The 26,662-nt window shown below is 38.8% G+C and overlaps 1 protein-coding gene across 1 annotated transcript in view; it reads right to left on the bottom strand.

The window, feature by feature from the left end:
* The window catches only part of GLP2R (glucagon like peptide 2 receptor), a 31,585-nt gene extending 5,509 nt beyond the window's left edge, over nt 1-26,076 (bottom strand). Inside the window, exons 1-12 of the mRNA XM_041459483.1 lie at nt 25,972-26,076; nt 20,189-20,282; nt 19,510-19,614; nt 17,417-17,538; nt 15,131-15,237; nt 14,460-14,616; nt 13,565-13,724; nt 13,374-13,434; nt 12,982-13,051; nt 12,390-12,478; nt 11,163-11,301; nt 7,182-7,223 (exon numbers count right to left, since the gene is read on the bottom strand). Of these exons, the coding sequence (XP_041315417.1) occupies nt 7,182-7,223; nt 11,163-11,301; nt 12,390-12,478; nt 12,982-13,051; nt 13,374-13,434; nt 13,565-13,724; nt 14,460-14,616; nt 15,131-15,237; nt 17,417-17,538; nt 19,510-19,614; nt 20,189-20,282; nt 25,972-26,076 (1,251 nt within the window). The remainder of the gene's footprint in view (nt 1-7,181; nt 7,224-11,162; nt 11,302-12,389; nt 12,479-12,981; nt 13,052-13,373; nt 13,435-13,564; nt 13,725-14,459; nt 14,617-15,130; nt 15,238-17,416; nt 17,539-19,509; nt 19,615-20,188; nt 20,283-25,971) is intronic.
* Nucleotides 26,077-26,662: the final 586 nt, after the last annotated feature.

The raw sequence follows: 26,662 nt of genomic DNA, 5'->3' as shown, positions 1-26,662 counted from the left end.
AAATGCTGTAAAACCTTGTTAGTAATTTTTCTCCTTTTGATGTTTCAGTTAATATGCATGCTGACAGGTTTTCTGACAAAGTCAAAATCAGGCCTGCCAAAATCCTGCCTAACCCAACAGCTGCCTGTGGAAGGGGGCTCAGAGCAGCCAGGGGTCAAAGCTCTGCCCCCTTCCAGCAGGGTGTGACATCCATACATCTCAGAAACCTCTGTGGAGATTCTTTCTAGGAATTTTTATGATTTTGAACTCGTGTGAAACTGGTTTCCGCAACCCCCTGTGCTTGTGCATGGAGGTGGGAAGTGGTGGCAGAGGTGTGCACACTCCTCTCAGAAAGGAGAAGACACTGAAGGTTAAACATTGAAAAAGTTCCAGGTGGAAGCTCAGTTTTCACAGCAGTGCCTTTGCACCTTGTGCAAAGTTGCCTGAATCTGTTACAATTCTCTCAGATTCTGGTGCATGCTGTAGAGCAGCTGGTGAGTACCCTGCACACGCTGTGGCACATTCAGCTGCACCCTGACAGCAAAAAGCACTTCCTTGTGGAGGACTTTGACACGACCTGGAAACCCAAACTGAGGAGATGCTGAACAAGCCATTTGCTGTGCTGGTGTAGTGCCAGTGCCCAGCAAAACACCCCAGTTAGAGGACCAGAGCAGGTACTGGCAGTGGCAGGGTGTCAGCCTTGCAGTCTGCAATATTTCCATGCAGAGATCACAAGGTTCAGCACCATTCTGCACAGGAATGTCTGTGCTAGGCTTCTGCAGCCGTAATAATTAAAAAATCAGCTTGGCTTCCACAATGTAATCAAGCCTTTGACTTGTCCATCCAAGAGGAGAAGCAGGAGATGACTGCACCTACAGATGTCTCAGGCCTGAACTTAAAGCAGTGCTCCTGGACCCACGGGCCAGCCCTAAGGCAGGTAAGTCCTGCTGGTGCTCCTGGGGACCTGGCAATGATCTGTTGGATCTGTCTTCATCTGTGTTGGCCGCTGGGCACACAGAGAGACAACTCTGCCTTGCAGGGCTTGGGATGGACAGACGGACAGCCTGCAGAAGGTCACAGATGTTCACGATATTTGCAGTGTTCATGGAAGGATTCACATATGGCCATTGGAATAGGAGTAGACATGGGTACAGTAGACATGGGAGAGTCAAAAAAGTTAAACTGACTCTACAAGGTGGATGAGCTGAATATGTTTTTAAGCCTTCAGAAGTCAATGTGAGCTGTGTTCTGCATGAGGCCCGTAGAAGTAAAGCTATGTGTAAAGTAGAAGTAAAGCTATGTGTAAAGTTAAAGCAGTTGGTTTAACTCAGATCTTATAATCTTTCCTGGTCTGCTGCATTACCACCATTTCTGTCACATGGTTTCAAGGAATACAATGGCAATTTCTGAATTGATGGTCAGATGGTCAGGGAATTCTATTTGCACAGCTTTGAACTAACCCCACACACAAGGAAAGTTTGAGCAGTGACAATCCTCTAGCTTGACTGGAACCACAAAAATACTCGTGTCATATTTCTTCCTTGGGGAAGTTACTGTCTCAGTCCTTATACAAATGAAAAAAATTACAAACATGCACTGGTGAAGTATTTATTGTAGGGACAAACAGTCCAACCTCAGTGGTCTGTGCTGCAGGCTGTTTGCACGTTGTTTTCACAAGTCCCTGAAAGCAGAGGATGAAAACCTTCAGCTCAGATTTGATTTTGACTTCCTGTTTTATCAAGTAGAAAACCAAACACTCAAGTCCCCAAAGCTACAGCTGAAGTTACAGTCTTTTTATTTACAGAGGAATGATTTTTTTTTTAATTTTTTTTAGACTTAGCAAATATTTTAAGACTGTCATTTGTCTCTGGTTCTTTGCTCAAAGAGACTGGGGCTGTATTTTGTGTCAGCTGCTTGGATGTCTTTAAGCTGAGTTCCACAGCTCTGTTCTCAGGCTTCAGGGGCTCTTCCCACTGCCTTTCCACTTTCTGCAAGTTTTGTAAAAGGGAGGAACCGTGGTGGAATGTGGAAATGTGGGGGTTAAGTCCAGACACCCTCCTAGCACTGTTCACAGCTCTCAGGGATCTTCAGTTGGCTCACATCCTCATGAGAGTGGCTGCAAATCGTGTGCAGCTGTGCGCAGTTAACAGCCTGGCTGCTGTGGTGCTTACAGACACCACGGGCAGATGTGTGCTCAGGGCCTCTCTGACCTTTGTTGCTTTGTGCTTTTCCTCTCTTGTTGAAACCAATTCATTTCTTACCTCTCAAGTCTGTGAGAAGTTAAACTCTGGATTAGTCCATGTAGCACCAGATCAGTCTGTTGTATTTGCAGGGATCCCCATGGCAGGAAGGAGTGATTAATCTGACTCCATGTTCTCAGCAGGCTAATTTATTATTTTAAGATACTATATTATATTAAGGAATACTAAACTGTACTAAAGAATACAGAAAGGATACTCACAGAAGGCTAAAAAGATAAGAATGAAAACTCGTGACTCTCTCCAGAGTCTGACACAGCTTGGCACTGGTTGGCCAAAGAGTCAAAATAATTCACACCAGAATCCAATGAAACAATCACCTGTGGGTAAACAATCTCCAAACACATTCCAAAGAAGCAAAACACAGGAGAAGCAAATCAGATAATTGTTTTCCTTTTTCTCTGAGGCTTCTCAGCTTCCTAGAAGAAAAATCCTGGGCAAAGGGATTTTTCCAGAAAATATGAATGTGACATTAGTCCATAAGCACCAGTTTCATAGGGAAGGGTGGGAGAAGAAAGCTTGGTCATGAATTACATGGAATACATTGTGATTCAGCCCTAGATGACGCTTTGGTCCTCTGCTCAGGATCTTCCCCAGCAGTATCAGTGCAGGAGTTAAACAGCACTTGACAGATTTTTTGCTTCCCTACAGATAAACAGATGGACAGTTCAGTCAGTGATTGATACTTGATCTTCTGTGATACCTTTCTCAAATAAAAGTCCAATAAATCCACCCCTTCCCTTCCATGAAAGGCAAAGGAGAAAGGAAAAAGCTGCAGAATTCTTCCTAGTGCATTTTTGTTGTTCTTGTTCCTTTCCTTAGATCTTCTAGGTGGTGTTTTGCATCCTCTTTGCTGAGCCAATGTGATGCACAAGGAATCAGCCTTGGAGGGCTGGTATGTGGCAGCTGAACTTTAATTTCCTGGAGCTAATTGCAGTGATGAAGCTCACAAGCAGCTGCTTCTCACTGTAGATGTGTGTGGCTCCAGGAATGACTGCAGAGATAGCTAAACACGAGATGACATTTAGCACAGCAGAGAGTTTGTGAGATTTGAAATGGCAGGTGGAAAAAAACCAGTTAAAAATCCAGAAGGGTGGTTGCTATGGAAGTTGGGAAGATGATGTTAGCAAAATAACATCATGAAGAATTTTAAATAATTTTCCTTACAGAATCACTGAATTTTCCTTAATGGGAGCTCAGACTGATGGGAAAAGGGAAGAAAATTCCAGAATCAAATGAAAAGAAGTGAAAGGAAGGACCAGTATTATCAATTCCAAGGCATAACTGACAGAGCTTTCCAGAATGGAATGTTTGTGCTTTACTGTTTGAGCCTTTGAGGCACAGACTCTGACGTGTAGAAGCAATATATCTAACAAAGAATGTAAGTACACATGAATAATTAGCATACAGTTGACATCTCTGGCTGTAGGAGGAGCCACTGTGTCTGGAAAGTTGTGTTCTAGGTGTAGTAAAATATCACAGATAAATAGCCTGTCTCAAACAGATTACTGAGGTCTAATAAATCTGGTACATATCAGATCAGTTATCACACCACATCTCATGGCAAAGCTCTTCTGACCCCCACAGGCTATTCTGGGCTTGGAATGTGATTTTTCTTTTTTATTTGTCATGCAAGTTTTGACAGAAAGCAAAATCCTTGGCAAAGACAACTCCAAAGCTGTGGCAGTCAGGTTTGGGCAGGGGTTGCCTCTGATGTCCTGAGGATTAACAGACCAATATTCAGTAAGACAATAATAATTGTCTCACTGAATGGATTGACTCAGCAGAGTCCAGGCTCCCAGGGCTGTGGGAAACCTTTATCTCCCACCAGGCTTTCTCCAAAGGCAGTGGAAATCTGGGGAGTAAAGGTGAGAAACCAATGGACAAAATAACCCCTGGGGGAATGTTAAACTTTCTGTTGCCTGATAATTAGGGTGCAAATTAGATACATCATTTCCATAAAATACCACTTGTAAACAAACACCAGTTTAGGTCAGGCTGTCTCCTCCACTCTTGTTTTGTAAGAACAAGATCCTATTTCTTGTCCTTCCGATGGGAATTGGAAAAACAGAAACTTCTCCAGACAGTGAAGAGTTGGATCTGCAGCTTTAAAAGACACTGAGATTGATGTAAAAATACAATACCCAGACATTAAGCAGAAAAATTGAATCTTATGTTTCTATAGTTGTAAATAAGAATATGCCTTAAGTAAGTGAGAAACTACATGAGGATAGTGAAAAGTTTATAATGTAGGGGCGTGGTTGTATGGAATAAGCCAAGAGTTTAGAAGTTAAAACAGAAGCATCTGTGTGCAAGTGAGTTAGAACCTCATTAGATAAAAGTATCCACAGTACAGCAGAAGTAAGTAAAAGTGGTAAGTTAGAAAAGCAAAATAAACCCTGTAGCAACTCTCTATTAGTTGCTTATAGAAGAAAGCAATATATTTTATTAATAATAATATTTCTTAGATTATTTCTAATGTTATTACTAATATTATTTCTAATATTTCTAATATATTATCAGAAAGTTATATATTACCTTATAACAAAAAAAACTTGTAACTACTCTTAAGCTAGAGCCAGATGCTTACTCCTCTAAAATCTCACTGACTGATGTTTAACTAACCAATAAATTGTTCTTAACTTAAAAATAGTCCCATCCCTTCATTTCTAGCAGTGACAGTGATACCTTCCCACTGGTTCTGTGCCCAGCCTGTGCACTTGCAGCATCCCTGGCTGCTGCAGGGGGTTTTATCAGCTCACCAGCCTCCAGTGTCCCTCCAGGGGCTCCACAAAGGGTGGAAAGAAAATCCCAGGAGGATTCCAGACCTTCAAATTCCCAGGAGGACAGTCAGCTATTCCTGACTCTGACTAACATATGTGAATTGTGAAGTTCGCTGCTGTCATCTAGAAATATTTAGAAATGAGGAGCTTGTAATAATTCTGTAAAATAAATAATGCTGTATTCTTGCTGTTTTCTGCTTTCTGAAGGAATCCATGTGATGGTTGTTTTTGTCTGGATCAGTCCTCAGGCCAGCAGGGCCTGCTTATATAACAAGAGTTGATTTTTATAAACTGAAAGAGGCAAAAAGCCCAAACACATAATAGAGAGGAGAAAATGCAGCTAGAGGGACTGCTGTTGAAAACACAGAAAACTGGTTTCTTGACCATATGAAAATCTTTAAAAGGCAGTTAAAAAAGTAAACTACTTCACTGAGATGCCGTAAAATCTTACCATTTCAATGTTTTTAACACCTAAGTAAAACACATTCTAATTCACTTCAATCTCTTTAATGTCTTAAACAGTGGCTCTAGAAGAAATCAGTCTGTTTTAAACTGAGGAAGACACAAAGTGTGTGTGTGGTGTCTGGTGTTTCCAGTGGCTGCTGAAGAAATCCATTGCAGTAAAATTCTGTATAAACAGAATTCACATTCTAGTAAAAAAACCCCTTTAAAAACTGCAGATAAATTATTTTAAAATAGATCAAACATTTACAGTTTATTAATATATATCACTGAAATATACAACTTGGTATTGATTAAATAGGTTAACACGGATAGAACTGTAAAAGAAATACTTTTTTAAAGTGCCAGAAATAGGTTCTTGAACTAGTGCTAGTCAATGAATTTATCTGTTCTTTACAATAAAAGAGTATTAATGCCACAGGTTGCATGGCTAAACCTTTGTAGCCTGATAAATAATCATAAAAGCACTGGTAAGTTATATGAGTGGAATCATAGAATATTAACAAACTTGATTGCATTTCACAGGTCTCTGGTTGAGTTTGGATGTGAGAAATGAAACTTCACCATGGCTCTTGTTAAATGGAAGAAGAATGATTTCACAATACTCTTTTGGTGCTGTCACAATCCCGTGTCTTTATCCATTTTGGGTCCCCTGGGAGGAAGGTGGAGGCAGCACTTACCACTGTTTTGTCATTAAGGACACATGGAGGGCAAACCAGAAGTCATAGTGGCTTGTGTCCAAAAAAAAAAAAAAAATGTAACAAAAATTGTATCAGAACATTTCATTTGGCCACATTCCGTGGAAGTATTTTGGCTTTTCATCTCATAGTGACATTTCCAGCACTAAACTTTAAGTGAAGATGCTCAAAAATGTAAGCAAAAGCTTGGTTCTTCCCAAGTTTGAGAGCTGGGGTTGTTCAGCCTGGAGAAGAGAAGGCTCTGGGGAAACCTTAGTGCCCCTTCCAGGGCCTAAAGGGAATATATGAAAAAGCTGGGAGACACTTTTATGTGCAAATAGCGATAGGACAAGGAGGGGGCATGGTTTTAAACTACGAGAAGACAGATTTGGATGAGATGTTAGGAGGATTTTCTTCCCTGGGAGAGCCCTGGCACAGGTGCCCAGAGCAGCTGGGGCTGCCCCTGGATCCCTGGAATGCTCAAAGCCAAGTTGGACAAGGCTTGGAGCAGCCTGGGACAGTGGGAGGTGTCCCTGCCATGGCAGGGGTGGCACTGGATGGGCTCTAAGATCCCTTCCAACCCAACCCATTCTCTGATTTTATGAAATTATTTTTTCAACACGTTGCTGGCTGAGATAATGAACTCTGAATGTGATCACTTACATGGAGCCCAGGGGTAAACCCAGAGAGGGTTCAGCCTGGCTGAGCACGAAGTCTGGGGTTCAGCTGGTTAAAGGAGGGGATTTCTGGTGACCATAAACCTCTAACGGCATTTCAGACACCTCGGCTGTCCAAACCTCCACAGTGCTATCCCCACTCAGCCTTCCCTGGAAATAGTTTGCATTTGAGTCCAAACCTGTGGTAGTTCTTGCTGTTCTCTTCACTCAAAACAATTTTACCAGCTCAAAAGAATGCATACATGCTCTCAAAAAGCAGAGCTGCTCAGGATGTTCATCCTTCTTGGTGTCATTAATACACTTTGCTAATGAATTAAGAGCTTTTCTTATAGCATTGGGTCTTACCTCTCCGTTAGCAAAGCAATAGAGAACTGCTACCAAAAAACCCTGTAAGAGAAAGGAGTGAGAGGAAAAAGTCAGTGTGCAGGAAATACCTGAAGCTCTAATTCAAATGTGACATTAGTGTTAAAACCATAAATATAAACAGTGCTCCTTAATGTTCAAAAGGAAAGTAGTTTATTGATTTATTAATTAATGAAGTACCCAGTCACTTGTTTTTGGGCAGTTCCTTAGCAAGTGCAGGGCACATTTTGTGCAGATGCTGAAGAATAGAAATTATATACATAAAAATATATTTTTAAATTAGATATAAATTATATATAATTTAAATATATATACATTTTTTATATATATTTACATATTATAAAACCCATTTATAATTTTGCTACCACATAATGGGGTTTTTTGCTATCACATAATGGTTTTTTTCCAAATTATTGTGTTATACTGTGACTGCTGCTATTTCCACATGAGGTAAAATATAAAAGAAATGCAGCTTGGTTTCTCATATTATATATAGGCTTGTCTGGGTTTGTGAATGATTCTACTGAGAGCTCATTTGGGCTCTTTTTACAAATTATTTCTATATTAAGTGATTAGTGTTAGTTCAAAGCTCAGCTATATTCAGTGTTACGGACATTTGGAATTGCTGGTTTTCCTTTGAAACCGATTCAGATAAACACCTTAAAAAACCCTACAGATACAGCTTGTTTTAAACCAACCCCAAAATCATAATTTCCATTTGCCTCTCTCTGTCTGGGTTTGATCTCAGGCTAAAGCAGCTTACAGGCCCACAGACATGCAGATTGATTCCCACTGCTTCAGGAAATGCCCTTTTTCGGTGTGTCTAAAGGCATCTGTGCCACAATTCTGATTAAGAGAATAAATACTCTGAGTCCCAAGGCAATATTTATATCACAGCTGCAAAGGTGCAATCCAGCTGACAGCATTTGATTGTTCCCACACTCATATTTTTCCAGAAATATTTCTGCTTTGCTCAGACAGAATTTTAAAAATAAATCCACATACACAGAAGCTTCAACATTTTTCATTACACCTACAATTAACCAATAGCATTCTGAGCCTGCTGTTAATTTTCTAGCAGTCCTGAATTATTTAGACTCATTAATTCCTTCAGCATATGTGCAGTTTATCTGCCACCCCAGTGGAAATGGGGACAGGAGAAACAGCAAACAGAATTGCTTTCTCCATGTATTTTATTTCTGTAATTTTTCATGCTTCACCTGGCTTATGGTAGGAAGATGTAGTTAATTAGAGTTAATAATAGGTGGTATTAATAGGTGATATAATAGGTGTTAATAATAGGTGATATTAGTTAATAATAGGTGATATTAATGATAATAGGTGATTATAGAGTTAATAATAGGTGATATTAATAGGTGATATTTATGTGACATATACATCGCATGAATATATAATGTCATCTAATATTTTAAATATATTAAATACGAATTTACTAGCTTAAAAAGCAACATTTTATGCAGAACTCCTCCTGCTCCTGGAGGCAGTTCTCTTTATTGGGGGGTAGAAAGTTCCTAACTCTGCTGGGTGGTTTGTGGGTTTTCTGTTATGGGTATGAACTCTAAATTTGGCCTCCCAGGCACCACAAGCAGAAAGAGGATTTAAATTTCACTCCCGAGCCTGGTGAAAGGTACTGTGAGAAGGGCAGAGACCAGGAGCTGCCTGTGAGGCTCCCTGGGCTGATCTCACTTTGGAAAATACCTCTGGGAATCTCCTTCACTGCTGCTGCAGGGCCAGGGCAGGAGTGACAAACGCTGTAAAATCCCACCAGAAGGTGGAAAACTTCACTGATTATTTATATTTCATGGTCACTTCACATCCTGGTTTCTTTAAGGCTTACTCAGTTTTCTCCCAGTAAATTGATTTTCACAGTTAGAAAGCTTCCCAGTTTGTTGTGACTTCCCAGACACACAGAATTATCCCAGTGTGAGTGAAAATGGAGAATCACAAATTCAGAATAAATGCTCATTAGCAGAAACACCAACAGGAAAGGACAGATACACACCTCAAAGTTGCTCTTCAGTTCTAATGACAATTGCAATGTGATAAATTACTCAAATAACTGGGATTTTCCACCAGAAACCAGTGTTTTTTTCCTGAGGGTAACAATTTCCATGCACAAGGGAGCCAAGATGTTTAGATTGCCCCATTTCCTAAAGCAAAGCAGCATCCTACCTACAACAGAACTCCTATTTAGAATTTAATTTTGTGCTCCTTGAAAATGTTTGAGTTAAACCTTCAGCTGAGATCCCAGGGATAATTGTTTTTCTTTAACAAAACAGTTTAACTGCCTTTTTAAACTACTGAGAAGATTTACAGACTAAACAAATGTAATTGGGTACAGTTTATGTGCTTTTTGGCTAATCCCTTCATAAATAATGCTGCAGCTAAAAAAGAGAATCTGCAATAAACATTGGCTGAGATCTCTGGGTATTTTTTAATGGAGCTCTGCTTCTAAAGCATGACATGCTGCCAAGCTCATGCATGTTTCTCTAAAAGGAATGAAGTTTGTGTTCTTTAGCAAGGATGAGTAAGCTGGTTTATATATCAGATTTCTTTGTACAAGCCAGTAAATAAAATCTTCACTTAAAATGATTCTGCACTTTTAAAATAACATCTAGGCACTGCAACCTCTCCAAGTAAGGATATTTCTAACCAAGGAACTTATACTCCAACATTAATGTCCCTTCCAACCCAAATAATTCTGGGATTTTGTGAACACCATGTCAGCAGGCTCCTCGGGGTTGTGGCTCTCCAGGAATTCTCTGCTTTCACTGGCACATTTTCCCCCTCAAGCTGTGGTGGAAATGTTGAAGTCTAGCCTCAACACCAGTGTCAGAACACTGATGCATACATGCACCAGGGCACAGGTGCATATATGCAAAGGTAAAAACCCAGGATTATGATAAATTGTGGGAAAAGTGCAGCAATGCTCAGATGGCCTCAGGCTGCAGAAGAGGGCAGCAGTGTCAGAGAGTGAATTACTGAGGAGCAGCCACTTGGAGCCAGAGAGATCACTGGGCTTTGCAGCAAATGAAGGTCTGGAAATTGCTGCAAAGCCCCAGGAAGAGCAAGGCAGGGAGATGTGGGAAAAGGACAACTCTGCTGGACGGGTTCATTAGTGGTCTCTCAAAAACTCATTTCTTAGCAGTGCTGCAGCACTCCAGACAGGCAGACAGAGATGCTTTGTGCCAGTGTCCATCTGGGAATCACCCCTGGGCTCCAGCACCAGCTCAGCCTGGAATCTGGGCTCCTTGCAAGTGGCTGTTTGATTGGAGTGTGGCTCCTTTAGCCCCAGCCCTGCAGCTGAGTTCCACAGCCCTCCCTCAACTCAGCTTTTTCCTGCTCACACCAAACTAAGGCAGGGGGAAGGAAGAGGAGCCAAGTGCCTGAACGCTGTAAAACACTCCTGACTCTGAGAGAAACTTCTTTCCCACCTGCAGATGCTGGTCCATTTTTCTGTTCCATCATGTGAGGGCTCTGACAAATTTTCTCCTAAAACTAACTAAAAACGGATGCAGGTGTAGAGCACTTTTGTGAGCGTGCAGCTGGGATTGTCACTTTGCAGGTAAGGTGAACAAACATCCTTTAGGAAAATAAGCCCAAGCCTTGGATGAGGCAGACATTCTCATGGTTGTGATTTTGGCTGGGAGTGTTTGAAATGGACAATTTTAATCCTGTTTGCAGGGATCCGTGATGAGCTGTTACCTATTACCTTTTTTTCTGAAAATGTCAGACTCCTTTTTTTTGGTGTTTGGGACTATAATATTTATTTATGAGTGTTTTATCTTGTTACTGCAACAGTGTATTTAGAGACATTGTAGGTTGGGATATAATGTTAAATCAGAATTCACTATAACTGTGGTGAGCAGCAAATGCACATGGATCTATGAGCCCTAAAAACAATATTTGCAAAACACAAAAACCAATATTTTCAGAACTTACATGAAATGAGCTCATTGTCAGCTGAATGAAAAGTCTTATATGTCTTGAAAGTCCTTCCACCTGTTCATCAGTGATGAAGGTAAACACAAATTCGTGGATCCCCAACAATGGAATCAGCACAAGTGTAGATCTTGCCAATCTTAAAAAGAAAATGTTTGATTATTGTATTTTTTAAACGTCCTTGGGAACAAAAATCAAAAGCTCAGAGACAAAGAAATTATTCCAAAAAAACATGCTCTCAATATTCTGACTTTGGAATGGTAGCAGCAGTTTTGTGATTTTGAGAATAATGGATGCATAAATCTGCGTAAAGTCTAGTTAAAAGGCATGAGTAAATGAAATGTTTTCCGTGGCACATCCTGGCCAGAATAAAGAATTCTGATTCTCCATCAGGCCACAAACATAGTGCTAGAGGGTTTTTCTTTTTCTTCCTGAGTTTTGGTGACAAAGGGAAAGATGTGTCCCAGCAGCAGAGGCCACAGGTGTGAGAGGAGCTCCCTGAGAGCAGAGATCTCCGTGCACTGAGAAGCCTTTGTGACAATGCCCCAAAATTCAGCACAGCTGCTGAGCTGCCTTTGCCTCCCAGACATGGAAATGTCTGTGGAGCCTCCATTCCTATTCTGAATATCTATTCAGAATATTCAGAATATGGCTATTTCCCATATTCTGAATATCTGTTACTCCTAGTGGTGGTGGGTACATCTTTAGGGGAGACTGACAAGATTTTGATGTGACAAATTGTTTAAAAAGGGGCCAGGACTTTGGAGGAATGTACCCTCTGTTAACAGTGACCAAATTATTCTTTGTCTACCTAAAAAAAAAACAAAAAGCCCAAAAGTTTCTCTCCTCAATTTAGTAAAAAGACACCTCATAAGACCTTTAAAACTTCACCTCAGACCTAGAGCTACCCAAGTGGACAGAGGCCAAAAAGTCCCACCTAAGTAATTCACTAGAAAAAGAAGATAACAAAAGAAATAATCGCTTTTGTAGAGTGTTGTAACCAAAACAAAAACCTCTTACCCCTAGCTCAGTTTTTCTTTAAAAAAGCTTTGTTATTTTGCCTTTTATTAAACTTTTTGTGTTACCCACACTACCTCAAAAACCATCCTACTAATTTTATACCATTCAAAGTAGCTAAGCTCTCTCAAGTGTGATAAATCCAATAAGAGCTGATAAGACCTAACTCAAGAGAAAGCTATCAGGAATTCTGAGTCATTTGTTACATACCTGTATTTGTAGTCATGGAAGGTCATTTGCTGAGCTTTCAGTTTGGAAATCAGCATTCTGAGAATTTTTAAGAAGATGCCAAAGTTAACCTCGAAGGAAAACACATATGGCTTATTTACAGCAAATGTTTTTACACTCATCAGTTAACAACTAAATAAATGTATCGTTGATATTAAACACTTGCAAAACTTGCCACCAAATAACTGGAATGCATCTGGGCTGAAGTTTGAATACAAGCAGGTTATTGTCCCATAATAAATATGCAAAACTGAGTAACAGCATTGCCTTATTCAGCCTGACATATAATTTGATCTTCCAAAATGACAGAATTACATTTCATTTTTTTAGCACAGAACCCTCCTTCCTCATTTTTTGAATAAAACTTTATCCCTTCTGTCACTTTATGTGAAAATTGAAACATTATTACATTATTGAACATGAAATATTATGAATTATTGAAATATGAAATATTATTTCGATATTGCTGTAGTAGGAGACTGTATCTTATTTGTTCCAAAACTTTGGAGGACAAAAATGGCACTAATTACAAAGACCAAGGAGGGGAAAATAATCCAGGTTATATAATTCTTACTGCAATGGAAAACAACATTGGTCCTCGGATGATCCACCAGATCCCCATGTGTTCATTTGTTCCCCAGCACCTGGAGAATTATTTAAAGTATAATTATTTTCATAGGCAAAAAAAAAAAAAAGTTAGAATGCTCACATAACTTGTCTGTTTATTTCAAAAGGAACTTGGTGAAGTTCAACTTTTTTCTGAGAATTCCCAGAAGGTTTTTTGGTTCGGTTTTTTTTAAGGTTTGTTTTTTTTTTAATGTAAAAGTACTAAAGGGAAGCTTGAAAATGTAACAAGTATCCATAGGTGCTGCATAATCTGATAATTTTCTGGTCAAGTACAGCCAAGGGCTTTCAGCCAAGAAAAAAAAATCAGGATTCCAAAGAACATTTTCTTTAATAACCTACCCAGTGTTCTCCAGTTTGGATCTGCTTATTCCCCATGGGCCCACAAACAGGATTGGAACAACTGCAAAGAAAAGAAGAATCTATTCCAGCCAAGCCTGTAGAAATAGACTTTCTTTTTCCTTTACAAAATATCCTCCACTGACTCAGCAAAGCAAAACAAAATCAGGGCTTGGAAACAGTTCTGGACTTACCCCATCCTATCACAATGTATGTCTGCAGCAGCCTTCTTTCAGAGAGCACCACAGTTATCAATAATGTGTGCAGATAAATTCCTTCCACCAACAGCCAGAAGTAATTTGCCCCAACAAAGTAATGCATGAAAAACTGGGCAGTCCTGCAAATGATTACAATCTGTAGGAAGGAGAGACCAGGAGTAAATATGGAGTCAGGATCTGCAGGTGAGAGTTTTTACTGATGAGCTGGTAAAATAATAATTGTCATTATTTATCTTGTAGATAATTTTCCTTGTTGATGTGGGTAACCTCTATTCCTACAAAAACATACAAGAATAATAAATATTTATCATATTTATAAATATATATGAGCTCTAAAATTATATTATGTATATATATTATACATATAATTATTGTGTAACTATTAGAACTATATATAATAGTTATATAGTTATATTCTATTATATAATAGATATAATAGAATTATAAATATATTATATCATATATATAATTATATCATATATAAAAATATATTTTATATATATAATACATATTATATATGTTATATGTAAATAGATTAGCTATAGATATAGATGATATAGATATAGATAATCTGTGCCAAATAAACACAGACATTTCCTTCTAAAGGCTACAAGGTGTGAGATGCTTTGCTTAAGTGGCTGTTTCTAAATATTACAATCAATTAATTAGTTCTTCCTATTTATTTAAAAGAAATTCCTTACAGTCAGGATTTCATCTTGATTACCCCAACTTTTACCAACACAATTTCAGTATCCAAAACTCAATTTACAAACACCTCAGCAGCTGATGCTGTAGGGCCAACTCCCAAAAGTGTAACTGTTATGACCACTAGAAGCACACATTTATTATCAGCTATGAATTAACACATTACCTCTGGACTGAGGTACAATATCCATCCACTTTCATCATTTGGTCTTTTTGAGTAAATATTGTTGTACACAGAGTCTTTAATAAGAACTGCTGCAGCACGCAAGATAAAGGATGCAAATAAATTCATATGGATGTAGTTTCTTGTGCAGTGAAGTTTTCTGGGGGAGAAAAAATAATGTATGAATCCTCCAGAATATGTGTAATTTGCAGAAAGAAAATTTTTAAAAACCAACAAAAACCCAGCAAAACAACTGTTTTTTTCATATTGCTGCTCAATGGATTCTGCTTAGAAATTGCATTTGTATTGCCCCTTAGGAAAATACAAGTTATTTACATGGGACCAACAGAATGGTTTGTGTTAGAAAGGATCTTAAGCCCCATCTCATTTCATCCCCCTGCCATGGACAAGGACACCTTCTCCTAGATCAGGTTGCTCCAAGGCCTTAAAATCTGGATGAACTCAAAATAAAGAATTTCTACCTGACACCTAATTTCAATCTACCATCTTCAGCTTAAAGCCATTTTCCAAAGCTCATCCCCAGCTTTTTTTTTTTTTTTTTGTAGCCCCTTCAGGTACTGGAACACTGGAAACTAAATGATAACTTCAATTTCATAAGAAGAATGTAAATACAGGGCTCTGTACATTTAAAATGCATGTAAATTTTTACTAACCTGAGTAAAGAAAGTATAAGCAGAGCTAACACCAGTGAGATGAGAGAAAAGTAATATCCTATGGTGTATAAGAGCTGTAATGTGGTGAGCAGCTTATGTTCTTCTTCCTGGGAACAAAGAAGAAAAATGTGTTATGTAGGCAGGGGGACAGGGCAGAAGCAAAGCTCAGGAACTTTGGGGATCACGTTTTTGAGTTTCCAGGAGCCAGGGCAGGATTCTGATCCCTGCTCCCTGCACTGCCTTTTGAAATCAGTGTGTGACAATGCTTTGAAATCAGTGTGTGACAATGCTTGCACCCTGAGTTTCTTTTGAAATCCAAAGGCTCTCCCAGACTATTCCCAGATTTCTCCTGCCCAAACACCATTTGTAGCCCAAACCCCAGCTGCTCCTCGCCATGGATTCATGGATCCTGGTGGGTTAGCAGCTGCAGGGATAGCTGACTGAACCTGCACACAGTGTGTGTGTGTGGCCTGGACACAGCACTGACCAGCTGTGTCTGCACAGTTCTGGGAGTCAGCTCTGCCTACAGCTACTGCAACAGACTGAGTTCACAGGAAAAAATATGATTATTAAATTAGAGCTGTCTCAAATGTCTTTGAGTGACAAATAAGACCGCAGAGGAGGAAGGGAACTACTCACACTTTGATAGATTATCATCGAACATCCTGAGTTGAAAGGTGCCCACAAAGATTTGAGTGACAAATAAGACCGCAGAGGAGGAAGGGAACTACTCACACTTTGATGGATTATCATCGAACATCCTGAGTTGAAAGGTACCCACAAAGATTTCTGAAGCCCAGCTCCTGGCCCTGCACAAATTTCCTCTCAATTTGCCTAATTTAGCATTTATTCTTCCTATTTTTTGTTCTATTTTAGCTGCTTATGTCTGCCTCTCAACTCTTCAAACTTCTAGCACAAGAAAAGCATCTCTGAAGAGGCAATGAGATACAGGACGTGTGGCTTTCATAATCCACATTCGGCCTGCAGAGCTTTTCTTGGAACCTGTGTCTTTTCCTCACTGATTTTGCTGGTTTTCTTCTTCTACTCAGCACCAGGACTTTAGCACTGTCTTTGCCAGCAGTTTTCTCTCATAATTCCATGCCAGTGAGCCATGCCTCTCTGGAAGGGGTGGAGGAGCCCAGGGAAAGCAGAGTGGGTGCAGGAGATTCCCAGCTGTTGGTCACTCTGCTCCATGGAAACATTCCAGCAGGGAAAAACCTCACAAAAATCTCAAGTTATCATCTTGGCTATTTCGATTTTGCAACAGCAAAGCACGTGAAACCAAGCTGATTCCTCTGATGTGTGAAGATACTGGCTCTGGGTAATTTCCAATAGCTTGGGGGGTTTCAATTAAATAAAACAAACAAATTGCACGTATTATGCAATTAAATTAAAACAAAACAAATGGAATAATATTTATTCAATTAAATAAAACAAAACAAGCCCACATTTAGTGCTGGTAGGAAAGCTGGTTAAAGCTTTCAGAGATATTGTCTGCTGTCACACAAGATGAAATAATATCAAATATGCTGATCCAGAATGGTCAACAAACCTTGGAAAACACTCAGAACTTATGAATATATTTATTATATTTGCATAAATAAACTGAAAGTTTGGAAATTCATGTATTTACCATATAAAGAGCTTAGTAAAAACGTAGTAATACACAGAGCTACTAAACTAATAATGTTTCATAACCAATCAGTAAAGCATTGTTACTTGATAAAGTAAGAAACAGCACTCAGTCAGTATTAAAAAGTAAAAAATAGTGGTGATAGTGCTTACCTAAGAGACCTAATTCTGAACTCCATGGCAAAAGAAGTTTGGCTGATGAAGTCCAGCCTGATGCAATATGAGAAATACAGGAAGGAGGGCATTGGGTAAGGGTGGATCCTCCAGCCTCTGAGCAGCTAACTTTGAAATAACCAAATAACAGCTCAGGAAATGCTGAAGGCTCAGAAGGGAACCTGTCTGACTTTCACAGACCAGTGTGATTTGGGGAGTTACTTGCTTGACAAGTTGCAGTTTTTCTATTTTATTAGGAGAAAATCAGCAGATGTGAACTCTGGACTCTGAACAGAAAATAACTTGTGGCATCTAAAGCAGGAATCCCCTTCTTTAATATTTTCTTTTCTGCTTCTTATAAATAAAACAACAGCTTTCTATTTGGTAATTTAAATGAAATCTGAAGATGCTTTGCAGGTATTAAATGGAAATGTTTTGTCAGTTACTCAAGAAAGGATTAAGAAGATTAAAGTTTTCATCTGTAATATAAAACACACTTACATTTTTCTGGAAATGATTTTTCTCAGAACATTCTGAGCTATCCCGCCAAATGTCTGTGGAATTTTCCTTTGTTTGCCAAATCCCTTCATCCAAGCAGACTCTGTATACATGTCCTACACTTCCTGAAAGTAAACAGAGTTTTCGTTTGAAAGGTCAAAATAGAGATTTCATTTTTCATACATGTTTGAAAGAGTTCTACCTCCCCAATAGCCTCTACACCCACCACCCATACTCAAAAAAAAAAATAAAACCCACTTTTTTTTTGTCTTTGTCAATATATTTTTTATAGTTACATAGGACAAAATAGGAATGTAGTCCAGCAGAAATAAACTCCCAGAATGTGCCTGTTTTTTACAAAACCCACACAGAACATCCAAAAGAGAAGCCTTCATCTCCCTTTATTCATTTTTCCTCATTAAGCTCGTGAATGGGTAATTCATCAACCAGGCTGGGCAGTCAAAACTGCGCAGGGATTTGATCAGGGAATGATCTTTCTCTGTAACACTGATGTTGCAGGTTGATATTTCATTTCTGTGCCCCTTCAGCAGCTGGGGTGAACTTATGAAGTTTTTTTGGTTTTCACTGCACTGTCCCAATTACCCTAATTAGGAATTTGCCCACAGCATCAGAGGAACGGTGTGGGGACCCTGGTTGATGTTTGTTTGATGTTGTCCTTAACATCTGCCATCCATTTATTTCCAATCAGACCTGACCTTTTTCAATCATTTTTGAGTTGAAATTGTTCAAGGGTGGTAGCAACAAGCAGAATATCTTGTTTTGCTCAGCCCAGAACTCAGGGAATTGCTTTGGGAGCACAGTTTGTTGTGATGGAGCAGGAGCTCTAGACACTGGAAAAAACCTTAAACCATCCATGAAATGTGATCAGAGATCTTGCTTTTGTAGGAATTCAGACAGGAAAAAAATCTCCATTCCATGGAGGCAAGATGCTTTTGTTTATTATGAAGAGCTGGGTTTGTCCTAAATGGTTGGCAGAAGCAGTTTGGGAGATTAGATAGGAACTTGGTGTCTTAATGCTTATTAGCATAAAAAAGGAGATTATTATTTAGGGTAAATATATTATTATAGAAAGTATTTAATAGATATAACATATTAAATATGCATTAAATATTCTATATTATATATAATATAGAATATACAAGATATATTGTATATTATCTGTAATAATGCTAGTAAATATATAATAATTATATATAATATATTATATATTATATATTATATATTATATTTTATATATTATATATTATATATTATTAGTCAAACCATGTGTGCTTTGGGCTTGGGCTGTAGACAGCTGGGATAAGCTGAACCCTGAATCTGTAACTATGAATAAAGCCCTGGCAGTATGGTGTTGTGGTTTTAGGGTTTTTTTCTTTACATTATCATTTTAAAAAATTGTAAAAAAAAGAAAAGTATCCTAAAAATTTTATTCTTTTTACTGTCTCTTTTAGCTACTATTAATCAATTTTTCTCTATACCCTTTTAAAATTTTAAGCCTACTGTACCTTTCTCCTATTCCTATCTCACATCAAAAAATAGATAAGTATTACATTCTTGTAGAATGGAATTACTTATAAGTAATATGTATTAATGTAATAAGTATTACATTCTAGTCAGTGCACTAATAATTGACCAGCACTAATCCCACCCCACTAATTAGCACATTAACAAAAAAATCTCAAATTGACAACCCAAAACCACTACACATGGTTACATGACCTTGCAAATGTTGCTTTACAGCTGACAGTCCAGAGCTGTGGCAGGCACAGATGGAGAAAAAGAGGGAATAAAATCAAAAATGATTTTGTGCCTCAGTTCAGAAGTGGAAGAAAGAGGTGAGACTCCAGAGGACACTGGGGCAGGACAGACGAGCAGCACCTGTCCTTCAGCTGAATTCCTGGCACAGACTCCAAGAAAAGCCACCACTTTGCCATCACCACTTTGCCATCACCACTTTCACATCACCACTTTGACATCACCACTTTAAATCCTCACTTTGCCATCAGCACTTTGCCATCACCACTTTAAATCCTCACTTTGCCATCACCACTTTCACATCACCACTTTGCCATTACCATTTTCCAGCCATGGCAAATATGAAGGACAAGGAACAGAGACATTTCCAGGGGGTGAGTAAGGCCAGCAAACAAATTGATCAAATGTCCCATTGCAATGCACTCCTGGGGAGAGAAGCAAATAAAAGTTTTACAAAAAGTTGTGCAGACAAAGGGCAGTCATGGAAACCACTCTGTACTGTTCCAGGGAACCTGCAAGCCACTCCAGAATAATGAGATATTGCAGATAAATGTTGTGCATGAGAAAATTATTGCTTAAAATCACAAGGAAGCGAGGTCAGACCTCACCAGGGGCTGCAGATTCCTCCTGAGGGACAGCTCCAAACTCTGCTCTGTGACAGTGACAGAACCCAGGGAATGGCTGGATCTCAGGAAAGGTTTTCCCCAGAGGGTGCTGGCACTGCCCAGGCTGCCCAGGGATGCCCAGGGTGGGGTCGCTGGGGGGTCTGGGCAGGGCCAGGGGCTGCACTGGGCGATCCCTGTGGGTCCTTCCAGCTCAGGGGCTCTGTGATTCTGTGATTGTGTGACCACAGAGAAAGGAAAATAAACAAGGGGCTCCAGACTCATATTTGTGTCAGGTGAATTGTTCTACACTTAGAACTTAGGAGCAGACATACAGCAAGACAATATTTGCATATTTGTCAGCATTAATAAATGTCTTCATTGCTTAATTCCTTACCACTGTCTACAGACGATTCCTGCAGCATTTTCAAGCATTCCTGTTTGTATTTGTTCCATCCAGTAGTGGTTTTTTCCAGCAGAGAACCTTTGGCCTGGGAGTGAAAATACTCAAGAAAATATGCAAGAAAAATCAGTTAGAACCTTTTAGTCCTTAATGACAAGTTGCTTTCCATTACAAGAAATTCTGGTCTGAGCACAGAAATGAGGAGAATGGAGGAAAAAATGGTAGGTGAAAAAAGTCTAAAGGGCTTTTTGGTTTTAGAATATTTATAAAGGTAATCAAGCATATCTGGTTGAGTAGTACAGCAAAAAGAAAGCTGAATAAACCAGTAATAAATAAACAATGTTATTTAACTACTAACACCTTCCCTCTGGTGCATTCTGTCCTCTTGCCCAGCATTTCACACAGCACTTATTTTACCAGCAGCTGCAACTGTGCCATAGACATATTTCTATTCCTCTTTTTCCCTTTTTCTTTTTTTAAGCAACACTTCTGTGAATTTTAGTTTTACTTGCCCATTTACACCAGACTGCCCTTTTTGCCTCAACAGGGCACTGTTTTGCTCTCTTCTGGTGTCCGTAGGTGAGAAGAGTCACAATAAAATGACAGACATCCTTATCTGACTGCAGAGGTCTTTAAGAGAGCCATAGATGATAATTGCTGTTTAAGAAAGCATTGGCTAAAACCAGAAGAAATAAATTCAAAAAAGCTACGTGATTTGGGTGAAGAAATGCCTTATTGGGAGCAGAGCAGTTCAGGAAGGATAATGGGAGATGCTGCTCACAGCTCAGTGTTAGCATGGTGACTTGAGCATTATTTACCCATGGAAAAGAACACAATTTCACACCTCTGTGAAATTAACCCCTGCTCTCCTGACCAGGGCTTTCAGAGGCCAGAGCAGCCAAAGATTACAGCTACTACAAGTTACCAAAAATGAAAAATCCATTACTGCTTGAAAATGTTACCGATTCTAATGAGTAAATTTTGGAGAGCAAACAAAATATTTAAGTTTTCTAAACAGTTTTTTACTAAAAGACGCCTTTCAGTTCTCCAGGAAAAGTCAATTTCTTTTTGTCTGGACTACACCTTTTCTTTGAAGGTGTGTGTTTGTCCTGATGTTTCCTGACCATGGGCTGAGATATATAAACAACACAATATAAGGCTGTGAACTTCACCTTTTTCCTTTCAACCTATGATTTGCTTTTATTTTAACGAAGAAAATCATATTTATTTACTTTTAAAACAGGAACAGTGTTCTGGTGACTAGCTCTTAGGCAGGATCACTATTTCATGCATTTTTTTACCGTGTAAAATGTTGCCTGCTCAATACTCTGCTTTTTTCCAGACACCCACTTTAAGCTTGAGGGAGCAGAAAAACTATAATCATTCTTCCGTGGATGGGCTTGAAAGATAAGGAGAGAATATTTACAGCAGCCATGAGAAAGGAATGCATGTTTCCAAAATAAAAAAAAAAAAAAGTATCTTGACATTTCCCTCATGCAGGCCTCAAAATCCTGGGAGCCAGGGGAGCCTCCTCAGACACTGGTGGGTCAGTGAACCCCATGTGAAGAGGCAGAGCCTTGGAGATGACGCATTTGTGACAGAACTGCTTGGCTGGGGGAAGAACACTCCATCTCTGATAAACAAATGTGTTCAACAGCCCAGGGAATGCAAAGGAAACCTCGCCGGGGCTACCTGGCAGCTGGTTTGGTTCCAGTGCTGGAGAGGAGGAATGTTCCTGGAACTGGGGAACTCAGGGATGCACAGGCGTGGGGAAGTTCACCCAACAAGAGAGAGGAGCAGGATAGGTCAAAATGACAGCTCCACATCACTCCTGATGGAACTGTCCATCTCCTCAAATCTGCAGGCTCGGTCACAGCCAATACCTGGTCACTGTTGGTGTAAATATCTGTGAGATAAATTTGATTTGGTCACATAGCCAATACCTGGGTACCATTGATGTAAATATCTGTGAGATAAATTTGTTTTGGTGGTCACATAGCCAATACCTGGGTACCATTGATGTAAATATCTGTGAGATAAATTTGTTTTAGTGGTCATACATCCAGTACCTGGTCACTATTGATGTAAGTATTTGTAAGATAAATTTGTTTTGGTCACATAGCCAATACCTGGTCACTATTGATGTAAATATTTGTGAGATAAATTTGTTTTAGTGGTCACACATCCAGTACTTGATCACTATTGATGTAAATACTTGTGAAATAAATTTGTTTTGGTCATACAGCAAATGCCTGCTCACTATTAATATAAATACCTGTGAGATAAATTTGTTTTGGTCACATAGCCAATGCCTGGTCACTATTGGTGTAAAGATTGGTGAGATAAATTTGTTTTTGTCATGTAGCCAATGCCTGGTCACTATTGATGTAAATACTTGTGAGATAAATTTGTTTTCTACTTTCTGATGAAAAAAATCAAGTCGACACAGAATAACAGCTGCAGCTGACAAAAAAATGGTTAAGAGCTGTCAGCTGACCTGAAAAATTAATTTTAAATATCGTTAGAGGGACATATTTAATAAATTTAAATTACTAATCAGAATGAAACATTTCACAGAGTAGCTGTGGCTGCCCCAAGTTTCCTTAATGGTTGATCTAAAAGACTTAGCATTCCCCTTAGGTTTATGTTCTCAAAGAAATAATAAACAGATATTCAACAAGAAACATGACGACTTGAATGGCAGCAATTTGTGAATTGACCAGAATGAAACATTTCACAGAGTAGCTGTGGCTGCCCCAAGTTTCCTTAATGGTTGATCTAAAAGACTTAGCATTCCCCTTAGGTTTATGTTTTCAAAGAAATAATAAACAGGTATTCAACAAGAAACCACGATGACTTGAATGGCAGCAATTTGAGAATTGAAGTTAATTGATGTTCTGTGTGTGTTTAAGAGGAAAAGAGTGAACAAAAAGTCAGAGGCAGGTTTGTCTCTGTGTCCTGACATCTGTGTGTCCGTGGTTCTTCAGAGGGGCACAGGACAAGGGTGGTCTCCAGTCTGGCCCTTGTGGGGAGCACAGGAATCACTGCTGCAGCTGGGGAGGCTTCTTCTGCTTGTGTCACCTTGGCCAAGTCACAGCAAAACAGATTAGAGAAAGGGTTGGGTTGGAAGGGACCTCAGAGACAAGAAAGATCTTATTCCACCCCCTGCCACGGCAGGGACACCTTCCACTGTCCCAGGGAGCTCCAAGCCCTGTCCAGGCTGGCCTGGGACCCTGCCAGGGATGGGGTGGGAGCCTTTGGCTGCATTCTGACAGACCCAGCTATTGTTTGTGGGGTGCCCCATGGCAGGAGGAATGATGAATCTGACTCCATGTCCTCAGAAGGCTTATTCATTATTTTATGATACTGTATTATATTAAAAAATACTAAACTATACTAAAGAATACAGCAAGGATACTCACAGAAGGGTAAAAAGATAATAATGAAAACTCGTGACTCTCTCCAGAGTCTGACACAGCTTGGCCCTGATTGGCCAAAGAGTGAAAACAATTCACACCAGAATCCAATGAAACAATCACCTGTGGGTAAACAATCTCCAAACACATTGCAAAGCAGCAAAACAGAAGAGAAGCAAATGAGATAATTATTGTTTTCCTTTTTCTCTGAGGCTTCTCAGCTTCCCAAGGCAAAAATCCTGGGCAGAGGGATTTTTCCAGAGAGTGTGAATGGCACACCCAACAAATACCTCAAATACCACAACACAGGTTGCGATTACAAATCCCAGGAAAGTTCTGTGATGTCCAAGCTTTGGGTTGGGTACAGTGCAAGTTCCATGGCAGAAATACAAACTTCCAGGGCAATTTCCCGTGACCTCAACCAGGGGAAACACGCAGCCTTTGGTCTGTGGGGCATTTCAGTTGCCATTTGGCCACTGCTTTCAAACAGGATTTCTGGCTGGGGAAAGTGAAACTCCCATGTCTAAGGCAGAAGCTCAGAAAGTCCATGGTGCTTTGCCCTACACTGGACATCATTTCAGGTTGTCTGAAGATTTTTTGGTGAAGAAGGAACTGCCTCAGCCTGCCAGCCTGGCCTCTGCTTGCACTGAAGTTCACCCATGAGGAAATTTAATCAAAACTCCCTGGAAGTGTCTGGCTATTTATTGAGATTGCACCACGAAGACCCCGCTCTTTAGACATTTGTTGGATGAAAAAGAAAATGCTGCCTGAAACTTTCATTTAGGAAATGGATTCTGTCCGGTTGCAGACCAGTTTAAATTTAAGTTTTTCATAACTGACCACAGTCAGAATTTCACCCTTTTAATTTTTATACTAAGCTGACAGTAAAATAAAATGTTTCTGTTTATTCAGGCTATGCTCTTATGGACAGAAAAAAAGCCCCTTCAATTCAGGCATAAACTAAAAATAAAAGCTGAAAAATATTTATTCATTCTTTCAGCCCTGATCCAGGTTTAGTCTGATGGATATTTTTCCTGTCTATAGAGGTTTTTGCTAGAAAATACAGATATAGTGATTTATGGCTGTTATTCCTTTAAATGTTTCTTTCTTATGAAATAAAATATAATGAAATACAGCACATATTTCTTTAAACAAGTTGCAAGAGCCACTATGACAAATTAATTCACTGTGATTAGTCTAGCAAAGTTTTGATTTCACAGAAGTTTTTGGGAGTTTTTCCGTCAGCATTGATGGAATCAATGCTTTGGCTGAGGTGTCTCACAAATCTGAGTTGTTTCAGTTCTATAAACAGAGGCTCTATGCAGAGAAACTCTAGATTTTAATTATATAAAATATTCGGAATATTTTCTTTAATTTTTTTTCCTCCTGGTAATTTTTTCTTTATAAAAATGTTAGAAACACAAATATTGGCTCTACAACACAAACAGCTGCAAACCCACTTTCTTAGAAACCAAATAAAATTGAGATTAAGTGGACAGAAATACCTTTTTACTTTCAGTTTATTGTCCTGATGCCCATCCACATCAAAGAAATGTACCCCAAATATATCTGTGAATTTTATTCAGTTCAATTGATATTTACCAATTGTCAGTAATTGTTTAAAAAATTTATTCAAATCAAGATTGATATTAATAAATGAACAAGCATTACTAAAAACCTACGTGAAAATTTCCTTGAAGTGAAATACACTGAGACATTTTCTCATTAAATACCTAAACCCTTTCCAATTTATAAGGTAAGTAAGAAGTAAGCGTTTGGAATTCCGTAAAGATTTAGGGGAAAAAAGAAAATAAAAATAAAACAGTTTAGTGGATCTGTACAGGAAATAAAGGCAAAAATCTCCTACAGATTTATTTGCTTTCTGCATGAAGGTGAGGTGCAGAACAAAACCATCCAGATTTCACAATCTGGAGAATCAGAGCTCACAAGTCAGTGCCAGAAACAAATCAAAGCTGGGTTTAGAACAGAGGAAAAACAGCAGAAAATAAACGTGGTTCATAACAGCATTTTTATCTGGGAGGAAAACAGAAAACCAAACATAATTCAGTGCTGATCAATATGGTATGAAAAGTGATTGTGCAAATCAAAATAATTTATTCACTGCATGAATGAGGATTAATAGAATAAAACGGTAATGAATGAATTAGTCAGAGAGAGTTCTAATATAAAACTCTGCAGCTTTGCAGCCATTGTTTCTCATGGCTAATTAGCAATAAAAATTAATTGTTGTGTCGGAAGGATCTTTGGTACAAACACGTTTTTTTGTTTGTGACAGTTAAAATGCTACGTGCTAGGAACTCACTTTTACAGTGCCCATTATTAATTATGGAATTAGCTTACCTGTTTCACAAGAAACAATAGCAGGATAGAGCTGGCAGAGGTTGGAGCTATCCTGGACCAGAGTCCCATGCTGGAACACAGAGCAAAAAGTGTCACCATGCCCATTCCAACAGATCTGTCCCCAATATGCTATTTCACTCTAAAAATCAATGATATTAATTAAAAAAATAATAGAAATAAAAGTGTCTTCTTTTATGAATGTCACTGTTCCATGATCCTCTTTCCAAAGAAGTGAGGAAGTCTCCTGAAGTGTTTAGCTTTGCTAGGCTCCAACTATGTTTTGGTTTTTCTGATTAAAGGCAGAGAGAGCTCAGTCTAAACTTCACAGCAACTCTGCTTGCTGCAGCTGCTCCACGGGCCAATAGGGAGGCAGAAAAGTACTAAAACATGAAAGGGCTGATCCTGTCACTTGAAGCTCCCCAGGAATTTTGCCAGTGATTTTTTCCAGAATGCAATCCAGCTCCACAAAACACACATATATATTTATACATACATAAATACATACACACATATATATATTTAATATATATTTTATATTAAATATATATAAATATATATTATATATATATATTTATATATATTTATATTCATATTTATATCTATCTATATCTATATCATATATATCTATATCAATATTTCTATTTATAGTTGTATATGTATTTATACATATATATTTATACACATATATATT

Source organism: Pyrgilauda ruficollis, unplaced genomic scaffold, assembly GCF_017590135.1.
Source record: "Pyrgilauda ruficollis isolate IOZ18807 unplaced genomic scaffold, ASM1759013v1 scaffold136, whole genome shotgun sequence".
NCBI lineage: Eukaryota > Metazoa > Chordata > Aves > Passeriformes > Passeridae > Pyrgilauda > Pyrgilauda ruficollis.
This window is presented reverse-complemented; position numbering and strand designations above follow the sequence as displayed.